The 23,340-nt window shown below is 39.6% G+C and overlaps 2 protein-coding genes across 2 annotated transcripts; both read left to right on the top strand.

Annotated features, from left to right (window-relative positions):
• The first annotated feature begins 1,623 nt into the window (after nt 1-1,623).
• Nucleotides 1,624-2,711, top strand: LOC134457121 (alpha-(1,3)-fucosyltransferase 7-like). The gene has a single exon (XM_063208935.1). The coding sequence runs from the start codon at nt 1,624-1,626 to the stop codon at nt 2,698-2,700; it is 1,077 nt and encodes a 358-aa protein (XP_063065005.1). The 3' UTR covers nt 2,701-2,711.
• Nucleotides 2,712-12,623: 9,912 nt separating this feature from the next.
• LOC134457113 (alpha-(1,3)-fucosyltransferase 7-like) lies at nt 12,624-13,700 on the top strand. The gene has a single exon (XM_063208923.1). It carries the CDS (start codon nt 12,624-12,626, stop codon nt 13,698-13,700), a length of 1,077 nt encoding a protein of 358 aa, XP_063064993.1.
• Nucleotides 13,701-23,340: the final 9,640 nt, after the last annotated feature.

Genomic DNA, 23,340 nt, shown 5'->3' with positions numbered 1-23,340 from the left:
AACTTTTTGTAATTTTGAAACCAATTGCTGTGATTCCCATTCTTCAAGGTGTAACATGTAAAATATTTTTTGATTTTGGAACATGGGAAGGTCTGCCTCATGAGCCATGAAGATTTAATGATTATTTTTGTCAAAAATGCCTGACATTTTAGTATATGAAGGGTTTATTTGCAAAACGGTGTATCTCCATTTTGGAAAATTTTGGGAAATTGACATTTTTGTACTGGGCATTAACTATCATGTTCATTCACATTTTTTTTTCATCAGAGTATTTCTTGAGCTAATTGAAGGCAAATCACACATGTTTTGAAAATTTATTACGTATTATTATCAACTTAGGGTCAAAAAAGTGGTAAAAAATGAGTGGAAACTGATACCCACATGCAGCATATCTGCCGTCATCCTGCCAAACAGCTTCAACCAGTTAGCAAAATCATTTTTCATGAACGAGTGGAACCCTAGGTACAATAGGCCTACCTGATTAATAATAATCAATCAGATAGATGAAATAGTAAAATTATGAGGTAGTTTTGTACACAATTACCGAACATACTTATTTTCTTTGCAAAGCGATATAAGCGACGCACCACGGCAGTTTTGGCCGCGTGTCCCCAGCTGTCAGTCCGATATTTCGGCATGGTAGTAAACCCATCATCGGAGTCGAGGACACAACTTCAACACTCGCCGTTTTCGCGGGTTTCTCGCCTGTTTAAACCCATCTCTTGGACCAATCGTGGTAGGCTATTCTCAATACAGTCTGTGGTGCGCTCTCTCCCTCTCCCTCTCTCTCTCTCTCCGTTTAACAACAGGTTTCACCGCGGCTCCACCCCAAACGCCTCCGATGTTGGTACTCACGTTTGCAGGTCTACAGCTGTTGAACTCCGCTGCCTCGTGCGTAATGGTGCTTGCTTATGGAGCTCATAAAAGACGAAGTTTGCCGTTGAATTTGAATACTTTGTCGTCGTGTGTTGTTGTGAGCACAATTTCAGGTCCGGTCAGACCCTCTTTGTTTATTGCTGTCAGCTGACTGATGGTTGGTTAGGACACTATAGCGCAGCTTCCCCACGCTTCTCATGTCATCCGAGATTCAAATAGAATGCAACGTCGTTTTGCAAATAAAGTGTTATGGCGAATACACCGTTTTGCAAATAAAGTGTTCTGAAAGATACACCGTTTTGCAACTAAAGTCATTTTAGATAGGTTTAAAAAGTATGTTCTCAAAATATTTGAATGCCAATAATTTGCACATAGATGAAATGACGTCTGAACAGTCGTTTCCAATAATAAAATGCAAAAGTCAAAAATTGTCGTTTACACCGTTTTGCAAATAGACCCTTCATATATTCATGGCTATTTACAGTCCACTGTAGATTCTTGCAGAGGGAGTCAAAACGGCATGAAATCGCTGAATGCAATTTTACATGCTATTAAAGGTCATTAATGGTTGTTACATGAATTGATCAATTAATTACTAATTATTATTACAGGCAGGTATATACCTTGCTGAATGTTCCTTTTACACCTACTTTTTAAATGTATCATAGTGGCTTGAGTTAACAAGATGCTATTGTAATATTTAAAACTTGTTGTTTGTTTCAGAGCTGGTACGGCAAGAAATCTGATATGGCAGAGCTTTCCTCTTACCGGTGGACAATACTGGGTGTCTTCCTTGTCTGCCTCACGCTTGTTGGAAGCCTGCTCGTCTATTGGCCTTCGCATTTGAACACATTTCACGGACCAAAGCAGACCCAATCCAGTAGCCCTGTTAATGTCACCAAAACCACTGTCCTGATTTGGTACTGGGCGTTTGGATCTAATCAGGGCATAAGGGGAACTGTGTGCAAAGACAGGTTTGGCATAACCAACTGCATTTTGTCAGATGATCAGTCATTGTTCTCTAAGGCAGATTTTATTGTCTTCCACAACCGTGAGCTGATCACTGGACAACAGAGGCTGCCATTACATTTATCCCGCCCACAAAATCAGGGGTGGGTGTGGTTCTCCATAGAAAGCCCAGCCCACAATGGCAATTTGAGGCCTTTTGCTGGCAAGTTTAACTACACCATGTCATATAGACGTGATGCAGACTTCTTTATGCCATATGGCTGGTTGGCACCACGCCACGTTGCACCTGGTATGACAGTTGAAGATTTAATTCCAAAAAAGAAATCTCATTTGGCTTGCTGGATTGTGAGCAATTATGCAGCCCATCATAGGCGAACACGGGTATACAATCGACTAAAACAAGTCATTAAAGTGGAAGTGTATGGAGGGGCAGTACACAGACGCTTGGATGGTAAAGACAAGCTACCCACCATATCTCACTGCTACTTCTACCTGGCCTTTGAGAACTCTGAATTCCAAGACTACATCACAGAGAAGTTATGGAGCAATGCCCTCGAAGGAGGCGCTGTGCCTGTAGTTTTAGGCCCATCTAGGCGGAACTATGAGGCCATGATTCCAAAAGATTCCTTCATTCATGTGGACGACTTCAGGTCTGTAGAGGAGCTTGGACAATTCTTGAAGCAGGTTGCAGAGGACAGGGAACGCTATGCGTCGTATTTCAAATGGAAACTGAACTACACAGTGGCACACACAAGCAACTGGCTGGTGGAGCCTCAGTGCAGAATTTGCACAAAAATCAACACTTTACAAAGACCCAAAGTTTATAGGGATTTACAGTCTTGGGAATACAAATGAAATGAGACAGAAAAAGTGTAAGTCATTTACCTTCACTGTTGGGAAAGTTACTCAAAAACTGTAATGCACTACTTATTACATGTTACTGTCATTTAAAAGTAATGCCTTACATTACAACATTACTTTTTTTGAAAAGTAAGGCATTACACTACTTTTGCATTACTTTTAGTTACTTTAGCCAAAATGTAGGCTACTGTTTTTCGACGTGGAACGCGGTTTGGGTTTCAAGTACAGTGTGCATTTAACTGAAATGTTCTTGGCGTCCTTATTTTCAATGAAGTCAAAGTAGTGGGCATACACCCAACTTGAAAACGAGCAAGCTGGATCTTCTGGATCGGTTATCCTTTGTCAGCCTGCCATTTCGAGAGACGAAGCGTGAAAGAGGAAGCAATGTTCTGCATGGAACTTTAAAATCTCTGCGCGGACGTAGGCCTACTATCAGATGCAATAGCTGATCTCGCGGTGATCCGCGAACATTGTAAAGAAAACAAAATACCCACACAAAATGTAGGTGAAAAAAATGTGTTGTAATGTGCAAGTTACTTGCATTGTAACGAGGACATATTACCGATTTTTTCCCCTGTAATCAGTTACATTACTGAGTTACTCAAAAATGTAATGCATTACAGTAATTAGTTACTTTTGTAACTCGTTACTCCCAACACTGTTTACCTTGTCTATTACTGTTTTTAGGGCTGGGACTTGACGTGATAAATTTCGACTAATTAATTGCACAAACATTACCGAGATTTAAAAAAATTACTTTTAACCACACTATAATGTGGTTACATTGCTCTGGATTAGACCAGTGGAGGGCAGCACTACGCCTGATGGTGTACAGCCAGCTGAAATAGAGAAGATTTCACTCTTCTTTTAAAAATTAAAAATATTTTGTTGACTAAGCTCATTTATTGTCATTATTCAAAATCCATGGCATTTTCTTTCACTGTTCTCAAGTCAGATATTTAAATGTGATTAAAATGTGATCCATTTCGATGAATTAAAGCAATGGTTCGGAGTAGATTCACCCTAATGTCATTTGAACTGTGACATCCATCCAGTAGTACACCCGAAGTGTTTTCAGGCTTGGGCTTACATCAGCTGAGTTACCGAGTTATTCAATGTTTATTCTGGTTAGCTTGCCACAAGAGCATATGTATCCCGGACACTATCTCCAAACTTACCCCACAAAAATCACACGTCACGACACAAAACAAAGCATTTGGAAGTCATCATCAATACTGATGTTGATTTCACTTTTCACTGTACATATTATGAGCTTCGTTGAGGACTTTTACGGGCTAGTCTCAGATGGAAGAAGTAACGTCGGCAGAGCTTTAGCAGCAGAAAAGCTATTCGGCTTGTGTTGATAATAATAAATAAGCCGAGTTATCATCACACGCCTCTTTTCATTTCTCAGCATTCCGGTAATGTGGTGCTGAAATGATTGATCATAACCGCTCCCTGATTGGCTACGGTTGCCCTGCTACGAGAATGTGCAGATACACCGGTTTAGCAGCCTGATCTCTCAGAATTCCATGGAATGCATGAAATGGACACGAAATCCGTGTCTGTTTCACAGATTTTGCTAAATTAATTTTGATTCACGGAAGTGCTTTTTAAATTCTCACAGCACTGTGTTAAGTTTGTCATTAGAAAATAGATACCAAATTCTGATACTAAATAAAAAGAATGCTAGAGCAATTTGGGTTGTGTCCTGACCAAACCAGTCCCTAACCTTAACCTGTCAGTAAAGACATGTTTTTGAGAAATACCTTTTCCAGTTGTTTGAGGCTATCAAATTCATGTAATAAACCAAAGAATACTAGCTGTGCCCAGACCAAAACAATCCCTAATCCAAACCTATCAGTAAGAAATGTTTTTGAGAAAACACAAGACTTCTGAAACATAGAGCTATAGGAATATAGAGAAAGCACTTCCGGAAAACAAGTCAATGTCCAGGGGCACGGTATTTTGGCAAAATTTGTGAAACTGACAAGGATTTTGTGTCCCAAAGATCCGTGTCAATTCCACAGAATTCTGAAAGATCATGTTGGGATTAGGCAACTCAGGGTAGATAAACCAACATCTTAATCAGCGTCGTAGTAACCCAAGTCAAGGTCGACAGATTTTGTCAACCCTGGTTTACCAAGTTAACCCTGGGTTAGTTATAAGTAGATTCAGAACGAAGAAAAGGGGTCAGAGGGCTTCGGCGTTCACTGAAGTTTTGGCGAAGGTGCTCTTTGGTTATCCTTTACGAAGGATCCATCCAAGTCAATGAAAATTTTTTTAACCGTTCTACTATGAACTAGCTGTTTATTAAAAGCTTTTTAACCCAGAAGAAGAGTGCCTTGGATATATTTTTTCATTAGTTATAAGTAGGTTGAACTGTGTTCGTAGTAGAGGCCCAAGTTTTTTCTCTAGATGTCTGTCTCAGCTTTTCAATTGACCAGCTCCTCCACCATTACTAGACTTCATAAAGAAACATCTTCACCAGTTAACACAAGAGCCCAGGCAAAAGGGGACTACAAAGTGAAATGGCGCAGAACTAAATTCAGCCAAATGGTTTTGTGGAACGGTGGTGGTAAGTGTTTGTTAGAAAGGTAACATTTGTGAATGGGCAGCATGAATTCTGGAAATGAACTACTAAAAATATTACACAGCGCACCTATAAATGGATGAAGTGTTGAATCACCACTGCAAACTGTCCTGTGTAAGGTCTATGGTGTCATTTCACTTTTGACACCTCTGGTAGGCCTACATTCTGGTACATAGCATGATTGATGAGCTTTCACACGCTGTAATAAACAAATGGCAAAACTGTGTTGAACTTGTGCTCCCTTATCCCTTATGATATATCCCTTATATGATCCCTTATGATATATCCTCATCTATGTGTTTGACTTGGCTGAGTTGATAGTCGATATTTTCTTCTTCCATACTAGGGATGTTAACCGGTAGCCGTGTAACCGGTAGGCCTAGTCAACCGGATCAATGTTAACTGGTTAAAATGTTCTGCCACCGGTGAACCGCACCCCATCCCCCCCACACACTACGCACACACGTGTTATTGGTGTTGTATTGTATGGGGCAATATGATCACTCAATATCTAAAAATGATAAATGTGAGCATGAGCCGTCCCATGGCGGAATTTATTCAGCGCATCCACAGCACAGAGCCAACAGTTTACCGGCTGCTATAGTGACTATTTGTACGCCACTGGACATGACAGGTCCTCTCTGCGCAGCTAAAAAAAGAGTCTAAGATTACTGGCTAACCGGTTAACCACCAGGTAATGAGGCTCAGTAGCCGTTTTTTTTTTTTTTTTAATTATTTATTTTTTATTTACATTTTCGCCATCCCTACTCAATACGTGGACCTTCTAATATCCACATTTCTCCTCTCAGATGAGAGGGAGAAGGGATAAAAATACTAGGGATAAAAATACCATTTTGACATTTTAGGACCGCATTTGGGAGTGGCTTTTCAACAGCTAACCAGATAATGTCTGCCTGTTGAACATCATTATTTCCCCCTCCTCCACCATAAAAACCTGTTTATACATTTCCTGTTGCTCCAGTGTACTCTCCCTCATTTACATCAAACCCATTATGCAGAATTCAATAAGGATTTAAATTAACTTGATATATTTGAGGCACCTGGTAAACTTGTGCTTTCAAGTTAAACCATGCTGACATTTGTTATATGATAAGTGTATATCTTTGTATTATTAGGTTATAGATTCAAGATTCAAGATTTTTATTTGTCACGTGCTTCCTTAACAGCACAGAGCAGTTGCAATCCCCTTTCCACTGCCAATTTGGCTTGCACAAGGAAGCACTTGACAAATAAAAATCTTGAATCTTGAATCTGATACAAAGATATACACTTATCGTATTTATAAACAAATGTCAGCATGGTTTAACTTGAAAGCACAAGTTTACCAGTTGCCTCAAATATATCAAGTTAATTTAAATCCTTATTGAAAGTTGTGTGGAGCTTTGAAGACAGAACTTAAATGAAAACCTTCACTTTCAATTAACTCTGAATTCTGAGGCAACCAGGGGTGTTGCTAGACCTATTTTACAGAGGCAACTGTCTGGGTGTAGATTTGCTGTGCCCTGGTATGAGCTTCACCAAATAAAATAAAATAAAACAATAACATGCTACCTTGGAATTTAGCTCAAGTTTAGCATACAGAGTAATCTCCAGAATGCGCACAAAATAGCACACATGCACTACTTGCAATAATAGTATCATTAATTTAAAAGCTTTTTAAAATAAATAACTGCATTTCATTTTTCATATGTGTCTAACCAAATCCCGCCCAAAAGGTTCTCAAAAACCGCCAAAATGCGCTAAATTCCGCCCAAATTCAACAAATTACATTGACTTCTATGGGCCCAAAATGGCTTAAAAAACGCCAAATGGCCATTTTTTCCCGTTTTTGCCCGCCGACGCTCATCCCAAGTAGCCCAATTGGGCGGGCACCCGCCCAATCTGGCAACACTGCCTGCCTATTGTGCCCCTGTATGACATTAGGTCAGCTGACAGCCCTGGGGGCAACTCTGAGGCAGCTGGTGGGGTTTGTTTTTGGTTTGTTTGTTTTTTTATAGTGCAAATAGGTACAGCAGGCCTACAGCAGGGTGTGGCAGCTCATTGTCTGACATTCGAAGCTCTGTGTTGTTTGTCTACCACAGTTGTATTTCTGAGAAGGATTACACACTTTTCCCCATTTAATTGCTTTTCAACACAAGGGCATATAGTATGGTGACAAGTTGCTGGAGAAGGTAGCCCAACAAGTTGATTTAGAGATTATACATGGTCCTAGTTTGTGCTTGGATATTTCCTTGTTTGGTTTCCGGTGGCAACCTGACCAGCGGACCTCGCCTTGCCTGATTATCATAGACTTGCAATCGAGATTCGATCTGAGTCTGACCCCGAGCATAACAATAAACGTTCCCAAGCAGCAGGTTGTCCCGCCTCCCTCCATTTGCTATTGGTCGAGGCTGTGCGGGATGTGCAGGAGTTTAAACCAACCGCCGAAGGTGTCGCGTCACTAGGAGGGCGCAGCCTGGCTAGACCTCGCCCACCCCACTCCAGTTAAAGATGTCTGGCCCCTACCACATTCCTCTCCACAATGTTACCAACCAACTCTGCAATCACACATGATTTTGAATTAAATATGTGAGCATTCATTTCACTGAAGGTGAAATTCCAGTAGCCTATTTGGTATTTCCAGTATTTGGTATTTCTTGACAATGTTACAGTGGTAACATATTGCCTTTAATCAAGAACTTAACATGTAGGCCTACGTAAGTGTTCTCTTAAAGGAACAGACCACCTTTTTTGATTTTCACATATTTGCAGTATTTCCAAGCATTATTCATGAATGATGTGCATATTAGCAGTTATAGCCAAATTTGGCATAGTAATGCAAGTCTATGGTACAAAATAAAACATTATCAAATGTACTTATGAACCACTTTAAAATAAATGTAAAATTCACCAGAGTGTACAACAGGAATTGAATTCTGTCCAGTGATCACTTGTGGCTTGATGCTAAAGTTACCAGTTACTTAAGCTATGCTAATAATTCTGATCCAATAAATCTAAGTAGGACTACTGGGTCATTTCACATGAAATCAGACACTTTGGGACCCGACCGACCCGGATTTCAATCATACTTGGTGTGCCTTTTTAGTAGCAAGGTAGCACCCCAGAACTGCATTGGTTTGAATCTGACACTAATATTAAGGGAGAAACAGACTAGGAAAGGTTCACATGTGAGGGTAGGACACTATACATTCAGCCTTGAATATATCAGTCAGTGAGTCACAAAAAGATGCCTGTGGTGTTGTTTGACAGCTCTTTTCTGGCTCTACATATTCCACAATCAGCTTGGAATACAAGATGTGATGTGTTAGATAAACTAGCTTTAACTTTGTGTGTGGATCTTTGTGTGTGGTCACTATTACAGTGGATGTACCACATTAGGTACAGTGTAATATAACATGTAATACCAATGTAATACCATGTACGGTACTGATTTTGTACTTACATCTAAGGTTAGGGTTAGGGTTAGGGTTGGTACATCTGTGTGTGTCAAATCCCACTCGTCCCTTCCCTCTATCTGCAAGCAATGGCATGGCACCACTACATAGTCTACTATTGATAAACAGGTCCGATGGCTTCGGTGACAGGTTTTGACTTCCCTGTGCCCCCACCACCCTCTCTCCGGATCACAGTTAACACTTGTGATACATACCTCACTACCGCACTCTGGATACAGCATATTTACAACAGAGAAAAGGGCAGTAATGTGGTAGTTATTAGTTGGACGTTGTAATGCAATTTTCTGGAATTTATTTTGAATTGATAATCACTTTCATTGCTACTCAAGGCTCCACGTATCTTTCTATTATAAGGTAAGACATAAAATTACAGTAGAAATACTTTTTTGTAAACTCGTCAGAATTTTGTTTTCCCAAGAAAAGCTTATGATATTTTGCGTTCATAATTATGTCAATTATTAATAATTATTATTAATACTCAGTGTAACAGGCATGTATGGACAGCTTTTACTGTACAGTATGTGATACACGAGTCAGCACCCATAAATGGAATGTGAATATGTGGCGTACTTATGTGATACAATGACAAAAATGAGGACTGGGCAACTTTTATAGCATGCCATTAAAAGGACACTGTGTGAGATTTTTAGTTGTTTATTTCCAGAATTCATGCTACCCATTCACTAATGTTACCTTTTTCATGAATACTTACCACCACCATCAAATTCTAAGTATTCATTATGACTGGAAAAATGGCACTTTTCATACATGAAAAGGGGGATCTTCTCCATGGTCCGCCATTTTGAATTTCCAAAAATAGTCATTTTTAGCTGCAAAAATGACTCTACTTGGACCATACTAGAAAATATTTGTTTATTACTTAGTAAACTTTCATGAAAAGATCAAATTTGGCAATAGGCAGCCCAGTTTCAATGAGCAGCATAGTTGCAGTACCTTTTTGGACCATTTCCTGCACAGTGTCCCTTTAAGAATAGTCCATTTCTGAAGTTTTATAGATGTTTTTCATACGTGCTGCAAATAAACCAAAAAGACACAACTACGCAAACAGCCTTAATTAAACACCATAGCGGAAGAGACCAAATGCCCCAGGGTAGTGTTTGAGCCGACTCATGGTGTCAAATTACAATTCAGGAATGTTAATCAGGCCCTGGAGCCAAATTCGGCTTGTGTATTACAGTTGGCCCACACACACCATTTAATATAGAAAATATGACTTGAAGGCAAATGTTTGTGCATAACAAGAATTATGATTGGATCCAGACCAGTCTAACCGCACATACTAGCACATATGTATTTGATAATATAAGTGTATATGATTGGAATGTGTTACTTGCCTAGATTTAGTGTGCTGCATTGATATAGGCCTATTTCTGCCTTTAGTAATACTTAATAATTAATTAATCAATTAATGTAACAAATATTAATGCCCTTTAATAGCGTGTAAAATTGCTTTCAGTGTTTTCATGCACAGTTTTGACGCCCTCTGCGAGAATCTACAATGTATTGTAAATAGCCATGATAGAGAATGCACACAATGAGAAGGTGTGCCCAAACTTGTATGTTTATATATATATATATATGGGTAGATGACGTGACGTGTAAATTTTGCTGTCGCAGGCTCTTAAAATTAAGTAAATTCATGCTTTCAAAATTGTCAATGCTTTAAATGATTAAACTAATGTCGTTGTTGTGAAAAAGTAATGTGTAATAAATCCAGAGCTTAAATAAGTATACTTAATTTTGAGTCAAATGTCACATTTGTCCTATGGTGTGACTGAGGCAAGCCTGGTTCTCCATATTAAAACATTTTTAAATAAATAATCAAAGCTCAGTCATTTGTCTAAACAACCCTGGCATGTTTTTCAAGGTGTCTATTTTAGCAAGTGTCAATGCTTAATTTTTTTCCTGTTTTTCTGAGACCGTATGGACTTATGAAACTTTGTCGCAGAAAACAATGTCCTGTGGTGTGACATCATATTTTTGGTTAATTCTGTGGATAATTATCTATTGTTGAAGCTCCAGCGGTACATAAATTGTGACTTTAGACCCTTAAGAAGCCAATGGCAAGGGTGGATTTTAGATTTTTCTCTCAGAGTTCTTCAGTCAATCAATTATGTTTTGCTACCACAAGATGTATTAGTTTTGTAGTCCTTTGGTGTGACAGCCATAAAATACATTTTGACAATAGTGTATATTTTTCATATTTTTTTCTTATGTAGATGTATGAAAATGCATCTTACTAAAGGTGAAATTGTATTTCAGCTGGCAACGACATGGCTTTAAATTAACTCAAAAGCTCAAAAGTCCTATGGTGTGATGGTAAAAGTCCTATGGTGTGATGGTAAAAGTCCTATGGTGTGACACTTTGGAGTATCACACCAAAGGACAAACAGGTCACACCAATGGACTAGATATTTGAGAAATAGCTTTTAAAACAACTGGTAGTACAATTTTTTTTTATTTTGTTGTTTGACTAGATAAATATTGTGTATTCAAATTACTTATTCTTTTATTGGCCTTTGGAATATATACTTTGATGCATTGTTGATGAATATTTGCTGTTGATTTCAGATACTGTCAAATGATATAAAATGTCATTAATGGTGCTTTGAAACCATAAAATATAACGGTAACAGTGAAGGAAAGATCAGTGAGAGAGTATATAGAGGAGTATAGATGAATAAAGTATGCTGTGGAGAGGTCAATATACAGCATAAATGTGCTGTCCAGCTTGAGATACCAAACAGGCACTGGCCACTGCACACTACAGGTTCAATGGTGTGACAGTCATAGCATACCTACAAAAGTGTGATGGTCATGCCAAGGTCACACTTCAGTATGAGTCTTATGAGCTCTGCAGGTTACATTCAATGACCGCATGGCTGTCATTAAAGGGGTATGCCACTATTTTGGGGCTTAATACAGTTAAAATCGTTGGCCAGGGTTTATAAAGGTGGTAAAGTGTCTTATTTTTCATGTTAGGCGTTGTCTTGCTTTAAGACAAGTTAAAAGAGGCAATATGTCGCTAAGCTAGTGAAAGTCAATGTATCCGTGTAGCATGCTACAGTTACGATAGGCTGATAATCGACGATTCAAAGACTTATAAGTGTAAAGTGTAGGTCCATATTGACTACAACATTATATTATGATCAAAAGACAAAATAATCATGTTGATATATTTGTTTCTGGCTCAGTTTTGCATTTCTGTCCTTTAGCGTGACATGAATGTCCTACGTTGTGACATGTTTTAAACGCTCAAATATTTGTTTGAGCTAAACAATATGTTTGATAAACACTGAATATTGCATTAGGGAAGAACAAATTATCGTCCCTGAAAAGTTAGTATAAATTCGAACAATTTTGAACATTTAAAAGAAAGATATCCCTGTTTTTCCTCGAAGGTTTCTAATAATCTCACATCTAATGGGGAAAAAAATACTTAAATGGTAATTTCTCATTAAATTAAAACTTGCAAAAATGCAATGAATATGAAGAGTGTAACAATGTTCATAAAACTAAAACGTAAATAAATAATCAATGAATAGACCAACATTGTGACCACTTGGATTTTTTGAAAGATTAATTGCTGCACTACGTAGACATATACTTTTTTCCCTCATAAACAATGTTTTGTGAAAAAAATGTTTTTTGCTGCCTATCCGTCATCTACCCATATATATATATATATATATATATATATATATATACAGTATGTGCCCTTTACACCTACTTTTTTAATTCATCATAGTGTCTTGAGTTAACAAGATGCTATTGTAATATTTAAAACTTGTTGTTTGTTTCAGAGCTGGTACGGCGAGAAATCTGATATGGCAGACGTTTCCTCTTACCGGTGGACAATACTAGGTGTCTTCCTTGTCTGCCTCACGCTTGTTGGAAGCCTGCTCGTCTATTGGCCTTCGCTTTTGAACACATTTCACAAACCAAAGCAGACCCAATCCAGTAGCCCTGTTAATGTCACCAAAACCACTGTCCTGATTTGGTACTGGGCGTTTGGATTTAATCAGGGCATAGGGGGAACTGTGTGCAAAGACAGGTTTGGCATACCTAACTGTATTTTGTCAGCTGATCGGTCGTTGTTCTCTAAGGCAGATTTTATTGTCTTTCACAACCGTGAGCTGATCAATGGACAACAGAGGCTGCCCTTACATTTGCCCCGCCCACAAAATCAGGGGTGGGTGTGGTTCTCCATAGAAAGCCCAGCCCACAATGGCAATTTGAGGCCTTTTGCTGGCAAGTTTAACTACACCATGTCTTATAGACGTGATGCAGACTTCTTTATGCCATATGGCTGGTTGGCACCACACAATGTTGGACCTGGAATGACAGTTCATGATTTTATACCAAAAGACAAGTCTCATTTGGCTTGCTGGATTGTGAGCAATTATGCAGCCCATCATAGGCGAACACGGGTATACAATCGACTAAAACAAGTCATTAAAGTGGAAGTGTATGGAGGGGCAGTACACAGACGCTTGGATGGTAAAGACAAGCTGCCCACCATATCTCACTGCTACTTCTACCTGGCCTTTGAGAACTCTGAATTCCAAGACTACATCACGGAGAAGTTATGGAGCAATGCCCTCCAAGGAGGCGCTGTGCCCGTAGTTTTAGGCCCATCTAGGCGGAACTACGAGGCCATGATACCAAAAGATTCCTTCATTCATGTGGACGACTTCAGGTCTGTAGAGGAGCTTGGACAATTCTTGAAGCAGGTTGCCGGGGACAGGCAGCGCTATGCCTCGTATTTCAAATGTAAACTGAACTACACAGTGGCACACACAAGCAACTGGCTGGTGGAACCTCAGTGCAGAATCTGCACAAAAATCAACACTTTACAAAGACCCAAAGTTTACACGGATTTACAGTCTTGGGAATACAAATGAAATGAGAAGGTCAGAACAAGTACAAATCATTAACTTTTGCTATTACACTGTTTTTGTTCTATTGAAATTCCAAAATTTGAATGTAATTATTTTTCAGTAGGAGCCACTGATTACCACTTTTTTTCTTGACTTGACCATAATTGCTTCTTGCAAGGTCCAACTCCAAACATCTTATATATCTCATGAGAGACACATGGTATGCACATGGAATGGGAGCACATCAGTCACCCCTACTTGCACAACATATAATCCTGTTGTAATAATACTGTAATGCTAACTATATATGCTAATAATCAATGCTTATTAGTGCCATTTGTCCGTATTTTTTATTTATGACTATGATGAAACATGCCAGGCAATGTAAAAATTACTTTCTTTAGATACCGTCGGCATTACATTCGAAGGTTCTATGCGCATCTAACCGCACAAATTCACCGGCCGCGACATGAGCGAGGCGAGCGACGGAAGTAATTCACTTTGTATTGAGTCGCTCGACAAAAGCGATTCGCGTGACTAGACGCAATTCGCACGACTAGAGGCAATTCGCGCGACGAGAGCGACAGTTTGTAGTTGAACTCCTGGGAATATTATGCAAATTAACTATGACGCGGTTCGGCGACAGCCGTCACATGCCAATGACTGTATAGAGGTCAATGCCACAATGTTGAAAATGCTTGCATTCCGCTTTCTTTAGTCGCTTCAATCGCTCGTATCGCTCTTGCTGCACAGAAGCAACTCTCTGTCAATTGAATCTAGTCATGGCCGGTGTACACGTCCGGTAATGCTTGACAGACGCTTGATGCCTGACCAGTTCTCAAGAATTAATGGCCACCCCATCAGCCAATCAGAAAAGAGAATTCCGTTGCGTAGGCAGATGAAACTATGGCCGTGTCTCAAATGCCGCACTTGTGCACTTCGGGCACTGTTTTTCAGTGCCTAGGGCACTCACGCTGAAAATTTCAGTTGAGCCAGTGCACTGAAAGTGCCAGGATGATCCCCTAACAATGGCGGAAAATGCAGTGCTTGAATGATGGACACTGCACGCACTAAACGGCGGCCATGTTGACAATGACACGGAGGAAATGTGGCATTCAGTTCAGTAGAAGAGTTTGGTCAACAGTCTCCTAATTCTGTAAGTAATGTTGATGGGACACCAACCTTTTCATGCCAACCAAAGTATTGTATGTGTGATTGTTGTCCTTTGGGGTGAAGGACATGTAAATACAAGCACCAGACGCTGTGCATTGTAAACAGTAGCCAACTCGTATTTTGGCGAGCTAATGCCATGCTCAGCCGTCACTTCCAGCGAGGGCACAGTGCATAGTGCTCAAAATTATCCACGACACTATGCACTAAAGACCTCAGTGCACTGTGTGCACTGTGCACTGACTGTCAGTGCACTGACAAAAGTGCGTCATTTGAGACACAGCCTGTGTGTCACAGACAGAAACAGAACAGAATTTAGAGACATCACTTTAATTTTTGTCACCGCTTATTCTAAAACTGATTATCTGTCGCAGTTGTGTCTGCGTGAGTGCACGTGTGTGGGTGGTAGACAGGTGTTAACAGACCCAGGCAGTTTGGTGCTGGAACCGCTTCCATTCCTTTGTGCAAGTTTGATGATTTGCTTTTCCTCTGACTTTGTTCGCTGTGGTTATTTTTTTGCAGTGTTCACGTGTGGTGTGGTTTTGACCCCTATAAAGAGCACTCCAAGTTGTGTAGTTTTATCGCCCGTTTCATTTGATACTGTCCCATTTTTGGAAATATGCTTATTTTACACCTCTCCTTGACTTAAATGATTGAGTTTTACCTTTCTCCTGTACTTTCAACACAATGTTAATTGCTAGCATGGAGGTAAAATTTGCACTGCCATACTCGGAGAACGGTTGAAAGTAGGCCTACAGGAGAAAGGTAATACTCAGTCATTTAACTCAAGGTAAGGTGTAAAATAAGCTTATTTCCAAAAATGGGACAGTATCACTTTAACCTTCTTCAGGATCTGGCAGACATTTCTAGCCTGGCTCTCACGCAGACCCTTCGTGCTTCGTGTATCTTCGTTAAACTTCGTGGTGACAACCATTGTGAGAGCCAGGTTAAGACATTTCACCCCTACGTCTATGTTCTTCTTTGTTAAAGTCAAACAAGGAAATATCCAAAGGACAGTGTCCAGTTTCCAACTGAACTTGTTGGGCTACCTTGTCCGTCCACTTGTCACCATACTATTTCCTCATGTTGAAAACAATAAAGTGGCAAGTGGCCGGTGTGTCCAGAAGTGCAATACCAAGGGGCAGCTTTTGTAACGTGGCAACAATTATTGACAAAGTAAACTGGTAAATAACTGGTGACTGGTAAATAGTGCTATATTTTTGTACACATCCTCTTCTTTTATTCGTTCAGAAGAGCAAACTTTGTGGAGAATAACAGAGATGCGTAGTGCTCTGATTGCTCTGTATACAAGGAGGAAGTTCAGTGCATCAGGGTTTTGATGTAAATGAGGGTACACTTAGGAGCAGATAAATGTGTGTGTGTGTGTGTGTGTGTGTGTGTGTGTGTGTGTGTGTGTGTGTGTGTGTGTGTGTGTGTGTGTGTGTGTGTGTGTGCGAGTGTGTGTGTGTGCGTATGTGTGTGCGTGCGTGCGTGCAACAACCTACCTTTGTGAGGCCACTGCTATTGGAGGACACCCACAAGGTGGAGTCTTCGCTCCATCGTGGACCCCACACGTTTTGACCCCTTTTGCTGGGGTAGTTTTGTTGTTACTGGTAATAGTAAGATATTTCCTCACTAAATAAAGGTTAGGGATGGTTTTGATTTGGGCACAATTTAGCATTCTTTACCAATCGTTAGGGTTAATATGAATGGAAGTCAATGGGAGGGCCCCACAAAGATATTAAGGTGTGTGTGTGTGTGTGTGTGTGTGTGTGTGTGAGTGTGTGAGTGTGTGAGTGTGTGAGTGTGTGAGTGAGTGAGTGAGTGAGTGAGTGAGTGAGAGAGAGAGAGAGAGAGAATGTCATACCTGTTGGCTGATTCATCTTTCATGGTCATGGAACAGTCCACTGTTGTAGGAAGAGGGGAACTGAAGTCTTCCATCATTGTCGCTTTGACATCGTCACCGCGGTTGCCAGATTAGGGGGTTTCCTGCCTAATTGGGCTGTTTAAGCAATCCATCTGCAGTTAAAAAAACATGTTAAGTCATGTGTTTCTTTAGGCTTTTGGCCATAGAAATCAATAAAATGTCATTCAAATTGTGGGATTTTTGTGCATTCATTGGATTTGAAATCATCAGTCGCATCTGGCAACCCTTGTCTTCGCTTATTGCACTGTGCAGAGATGAGGAGCTACAACAGCACCATGTGAGTGCTGCCATCTACAGGCGAACAAACAGTATAACATCTATTCTACATTCAGTTTTTTTTCCATTGCTCACACACATTTTCCCACTCTTTTGTTTCTATTCCAAAATTCATACAAATATGACTACTAAGGTAGGCTACTATGTGTACTACACTGCACACGAATTGGACAACTACTCAGTGAAGTGAAGTGAAGAGAAAGCCCAACTGGGAAACTCCAACTCCCATTGTCATTGTGACACAGCACTCCACAGCACACAAGTGCACACTGACTGCACACAACGAAATTGCATTTATGCCTCACCCGTGCAAGGGGGCAGCCCCCAATGGCGCCCGAAAGAGAGCAGTGCGGTGGGACGGTACCATGCTCAGGGTACCTCTCAGTCATGGAGGAAGATGGGGGAGAGCACTGGTTAATTAATCCCCACCTTACATGGCAGGTCAGGAGTCGAACTTGCAACCTTTGGGCTACAAGTCTGACACTTATTTACCCATGAATGTACTCACAGAGAAGGAAAAATAGACTGCAGCATACAGCACTAATTGTGTGTATTTATTTGCAAGTGTCTGCAGGTTTTGATACCTTGAGTAGCAGTGTTGGGCAAGTTACTCAAAAACTGTAATGCATTACTGATTACATGTTACTGTCTTTTCAAAATAATCACTTACACTACAATATTACTATATTTAAGATGTAAGGCATTACACTACTATTTACTCTAGTTATTACTTTTTCGCCTTCCTCCCATCCAGGAGGTGTTTTTGGCAGCATGCAGACTAAAAACTAGGTTCGGGAATAGCTTCTTTCTGACCCACCATACTGAATACCACTGAAATCCAGGTTATTGTAATGCATTGTAACTTAAGTTATTTAGCATTGTAACTAAGTAAATATTTCATGTTGCCTTACATTACGGCATTACAGCAAAAAGTAATGCATTACAGTGCTAGACTTTCGAATAGTGTCATATTTAACGTTGTGTGTAGGCAGTCACAAAAATAACCCTGTTAAACTCTGAGATGAATGGGGTCATTCTTTAATGACAACTTTCATTCCTAAAGTCACACATTTCATTGCCGCTGTAGAACACACATTTGTGTACTCTAGAAAATGTTAGCTAGTGGCAGTCACGGTATCTGGTTTAACGCCGGCCTCAGCGCGCACCAGTTTGGGAAACCCTGTAGCTAGACTGTTCTACGTAGCTGCCCTAGCCCCAGGCCAGACTCTGTGTTTGTTTGTAGGCCTATGCGTGTGTGTGTAGGCTACTCTGCTTAAACCATAAAATAAAAATAAAAAACCTACAAACTAACCCTTCTTTGCATCTGTACTTGTTGTTCTGTATATTTCCTGTGCAGTTTGTATTTGCTAGTGATGTTGGCTGTGATGATGTCCTCTTTTGAAAGTCCCTTTGGTTATAAAGCGTCATTTACTCTCAATGAATGTAGGCTAATGTGAGCGTCTTCACTCCACTCCTTATATTACAGCACCTCGGACAGTTCCCCAAAAGCACAATCTTCTCTCGCTGGGTCTCCACAGGTTCACTCAGCACAGCAGTCCCAGCTAACGATGTGCTAACCACCTTGACTATGCTGACCTATAGCATTTACAAACGTCCTCACCAGTAACTCACTGGTGAGTAGTACACTTTATTCACTTAAGAGTTCGTTCTGACAACTTAAAACAACATAGAAAGTCCAGAGAGACATGTATTATTTTGTTCTAACCTAAACACACGTCTTTCCTCCGTTGAGTCCCGTGGTCTTCTTCCAATTCACACTTGCGTGATGACCTCTCCCCTCTTCACTGATTGGCCAACACACGAATATTTTTTTGTAATAATAATCGTTTCTCAGGACATTTTACCTTTGAAGAAAATGTTCAAAACATCTTCTGAACTTTACCCAATGTAAATAACATTCTGTCATTATGAAATAAAACTTCGAAATTAAACACCATATCTGGCCACAGTAAACTTACTCCTAGTCTACAGGAAGAATAGGCCCATCTAACCAGTATTCTACAGGTTACATAATCTTACTGTCACCAAAATTGTAGGCCTAATGGATGTGTCTTAATCTGTTATTTATCTGATACGGTAATGTCATAGCAATGTTGTAGTTGAGTAATTTCAGAATAGTGAATAGGCCCGCCGCATGGAGACCCCTCCTTCACATCAAATCATTGCCTTATCTTTACAGGAAGGAAAGTCAGAGTGGAGGAGATAACACAAAAAGGCAAGACTTGTGTCATATTCTTATGTTGCAATTGTGATCATTTCGGCAGCAGAAGCAGGGGTGGATTAACGCACAGGCTAGATATGGCTGCAGCATAGGGCCCCTACCTGTCAGGGGCCCCTGATTGCCCAAAAGTGAAACATTACAGGATTGTGACAAGATGCAAAAAAATCATATCATGTCATCGTTAATTCCTAAAACATACATAACACACACATTACAATTATTCATTATTCACGCACACTGCAGCTCTTCCCCATCACAGTCACCCCATCTCTTACCAAAAAATAAATAAAGTTAATACCATGGCTGAAAAAGTTCTTCATAATACAGGAGGAGAAAACCAAATAAAACACAAAACAAATATTCATGTCCATAATGTTCATACATGTGTATAGAACCAAAATATAAGAAAACTCAACCATTCGTCTGTGTTAGTCTATACATAATATAAACATCCATAGACATAGACAAGGGACCTAGAGAAGGTGGGGACTGTTTTAAAAGTGTCTACATTCAATATAGGCCTAAACTGCTTGGGGAAATCCTGATTTGTGTTCATAGTACGACCCTCTGAGGACTTTTATGACCCTTGTAGGAATTTGAAGCCCTTCGAATGAAAAAGGTTCCCCACCCCTGGTCTAGTACATGTGTTGTGGAATTTGCCTTCCACAGGCCCTCAATAACCTGTAGGGGCCCCCGTCCATCTTAATCTGACCCTGAGCAGAGAAGTAAAAGTAAATGTCGAACTCCTACAGTGCATCTACTATAGCCTCGTCATAAGTAGAGGCCTAACTATGTAAGCTTACAGTATGTAGGCCTATTAGTGTTCTATTTCATCAGTCAGTGCGTATACATGCAGTTCAGTATCCCGAATATGATCGGAATATTACGTAAGTATCCCGAATTTGCGCTTGATCATATAAACATCAGTATCCCGAATAAGCCCTTATTCGGGATACTGAGAAATCCGGATATGCTAGGTGGAGTATTCCGAAAGAAGCCGGGATACTGAGTGCGTATACATGCAGTTCAGTATCCCGAATATGAGGCATATCCCGGTTATGATCATATTCGGGATAAGGTGTTTATATGAGCACAGAACGTAATATCCCAGTCAACATTCTTGGCCGTTGTAGAATTCTCTGCAAATGCGTGTAGCTTGGATACCAGCGACAACGTTCTATGGGAAGCCCCTGTATCCATGGACTTGAAAACGAGTCTTTTCATAATGTATGGCACAGTGCCAAAGACTTGATATAAAGTCAATTGCGTTTTTGTATGGGGGGTGGGGCCCAACACGTTGATCTGGTAGGCTATGTTTGTTGTTCACATGGACAAAGAACTAAATTTTTTATGGCTCTTGAAAAATCACTCAAACGTTGAAAAAAGCCTGGCAACCCCCCGGTCTGAATTTGAAAATGGCTGGCACTCAATGAGTTAAAGGGGTATGCCACTATTTTGGGTCTTAATAGGCCTACAGTTAAAATTGTTGGCCGAGGTTTATAAAGGTGGTAGTGTCTTATTTTCCATGTTGAGCGTTGTCTTGCTGTAAGACAAGTTAAAAGAGGGAGTATGTAGCTAGTGACTCTCACTAGCTTGTACTCCCTTCTTCAAATAAGACAACGGCTAACATGAAAAATAAGACACTTTATCACCTTTATAAACCCAGGGCAATGATTTTAACCATATTCAGCCCCAAAATAGTGGCATACCCCTTTAACACAAAATGTATCAGATACGGTATTGTAACTGAATAATACTCCATTTATGTCACATTCCGCACATTACATGTTAAAACCATCTTAACACAATGCACGTGTCAGAAAAATGACATGTTCCTTCTAATTACTTAATTTCTTATTTGAAAATGTTGATAATGTTAGCAGCAAAACATTTGGCTGTGGATGCCCATCACCCTTCATCTTGAAAAGATAAATGTTTTTTTTTGTAATCTTTTCATCAGGATGTCAGTTCAAGGTTGTGGTAAAGTGAACTTCCTGTTTTTACTAGAAGTGGTTTTGGTCTTTAAAAAAAAGAAAAAGAAAAAATATATACTAAGACTGGAGAAAGCCCAGAGAAACGTCTGACATGAACATGATGGGCAGAATTACACTGCATTCAGGCCTTTTAGGGTGTTTTTACACCTGGTCCCTTTCCGCCATTTACTGTACACTGTATTCCCCAACATGTTCCACGAACTCTAAACTTTTGTGGAAACTTATTCCCGTTAAAGTTTTAGTTTTGTGACCAAATGTTTTATGTAAATACTACATACATGCATGCATATGCAGGACACAAAATCTTTCAGAAGATGATCAAAAACTTTGAAATGACTGAAAAGATTGAAAACTTTAATTCCATAATTAGATTTTTAGTTTTTAGCAGCCCAAGTCAAGTATGTACTCCAAACTCTAAAATGCACAGAAACAATGGTTTACACAAAAGATTTGAGTTGAAAACTAAAACGTTTGTGTAAGTCTTACATAAAATCAGACATGTTATGTGAAAACAAATGTTATGAGAAAAAATAAAATCTTGAATGTTTTAGTAGCTGCTACTCAAAGATCTAACATGCTCCATTGACATAAATATTTCGAGAATGGTGCAAAAATCAATGCAATTAGTACTAAGCAGACAGTTAAAATTTTTAAGTAAACAAGCACAGCATTGTTTAGCTATATTGGCTCTAAGTTTTTGATTCCAAAATTAAAAGTTTTATGTTTTCCCATTTTAGAGCCCAAAAAAAATCTTGGTTGGTTTATTGATTGGTTGGTTTATACTAATGCACTAGGCTACCACCCCTCTGTTTAAACCAAATATAACATGAGCTTTAATTCCACAAACATGAACAATGCTTTATATCAAGTTTTTTTAATTATTATTTTGTTCCATGTGGTTGACAAACAAAAACAGTAGACAATAACACAACAATCATACAATACACAACAATCTAAATCTAAATCTAAAATTTAGACCACACAGTCAACAGTCAATATATTACAAAAGAATCAACCTCAACACATTAGGCAATTTAGTAATTTATTTGTTGTCCATTTCTGAATCTTTTATTAGGAGTTGGTGGCTGAAGGAGATCCATATAGCCTAACTTACAATAACATTTCTCCCAAAATAGTGTCAGACTTCACAACACAGTCAGTTGTTCATCCTTTGGAGTGTTGAGTAGAGCTGATGGATCATAGAGTTCTGGTGGTCCCATATCGGCTGCCTGTGGAGCATAAATAGGCCTAATAAGTTTAAGGCTTTCATGAGGACTTGTTGGATTAGGCCCCTACAGCATGATTGCTACACTGGTTTATACAGAAGTTCAATGTGCAATATGTCATCATGAAAATGCAACGCATCACTTGCAAATACACTGCAGATGTATGATACAAGAAAAAGATTTGTATGAAAGGCCTACACAGTGCTAGCCTAACTAGCAGTAGCTAACATTCTAAGCTAAGTTGCTAACAAAACATACACCCAGTGTAGCATCAAGAGCACCTAATGTCACACACAGCAACATAGTAAACTACTACACATACACACCAATACACTTTTATGGGTCTTTTCTTACCTTGAAGTGAGGTTGATAGACACATTTTTCCATGCCAAGTTGTCAGTTGTGGTTTGATGGTCACATGGTGTTGAGTAAATCTATCCCCCATTGACAGATTCACCATTTTTAGAGAAATTTGTATTTTATGTTACATTTTAATAAAATAGGGTTTCTATGGTTCTGACATGGATGGGTTCTTCTTTACACAAAAGCTGGTAAACAATAAAAAACAACTAAAACAACCAAAAAAAGTGAGTGACCCAGCCTTAGGATTCGAACTCTCAACCTCAAGATAAGGACATGCCAATATGGCTACATGCAGAGGACTATCCCCTACACCACTCAACTGGAGGTTTTGTATTTGTAGAAAGTTAGGGCTGTTTGTTAGAAAGTAATTGTGTTAGTAGAAATTGGACTTACTCATAATTAACAGTCAAATGTGTTTCACACATACTTTCCACTTCAAATCCGGCCAACTGACATCATACCAAAG

This window comes from Engraulis encrasicolus, chromosome 1, assembly GCF_034702125.1.
Source record: "Engraulis encrasicolus isolate BLACKSEA-1 chromosome 1, IST_EnEncr_1.0, whole genome shotgun sequence".
NCBI lineage: Eukaryota > Metazoa > Chordata > Actinopteri > Clupeiformes > Engraulidae > Engraulis > Engraulis encrasicolus.
Note: the sequence above shows the minus strand (reverse complement) of the source record. Positions and strands in the feature narration are given on the sequence as shown.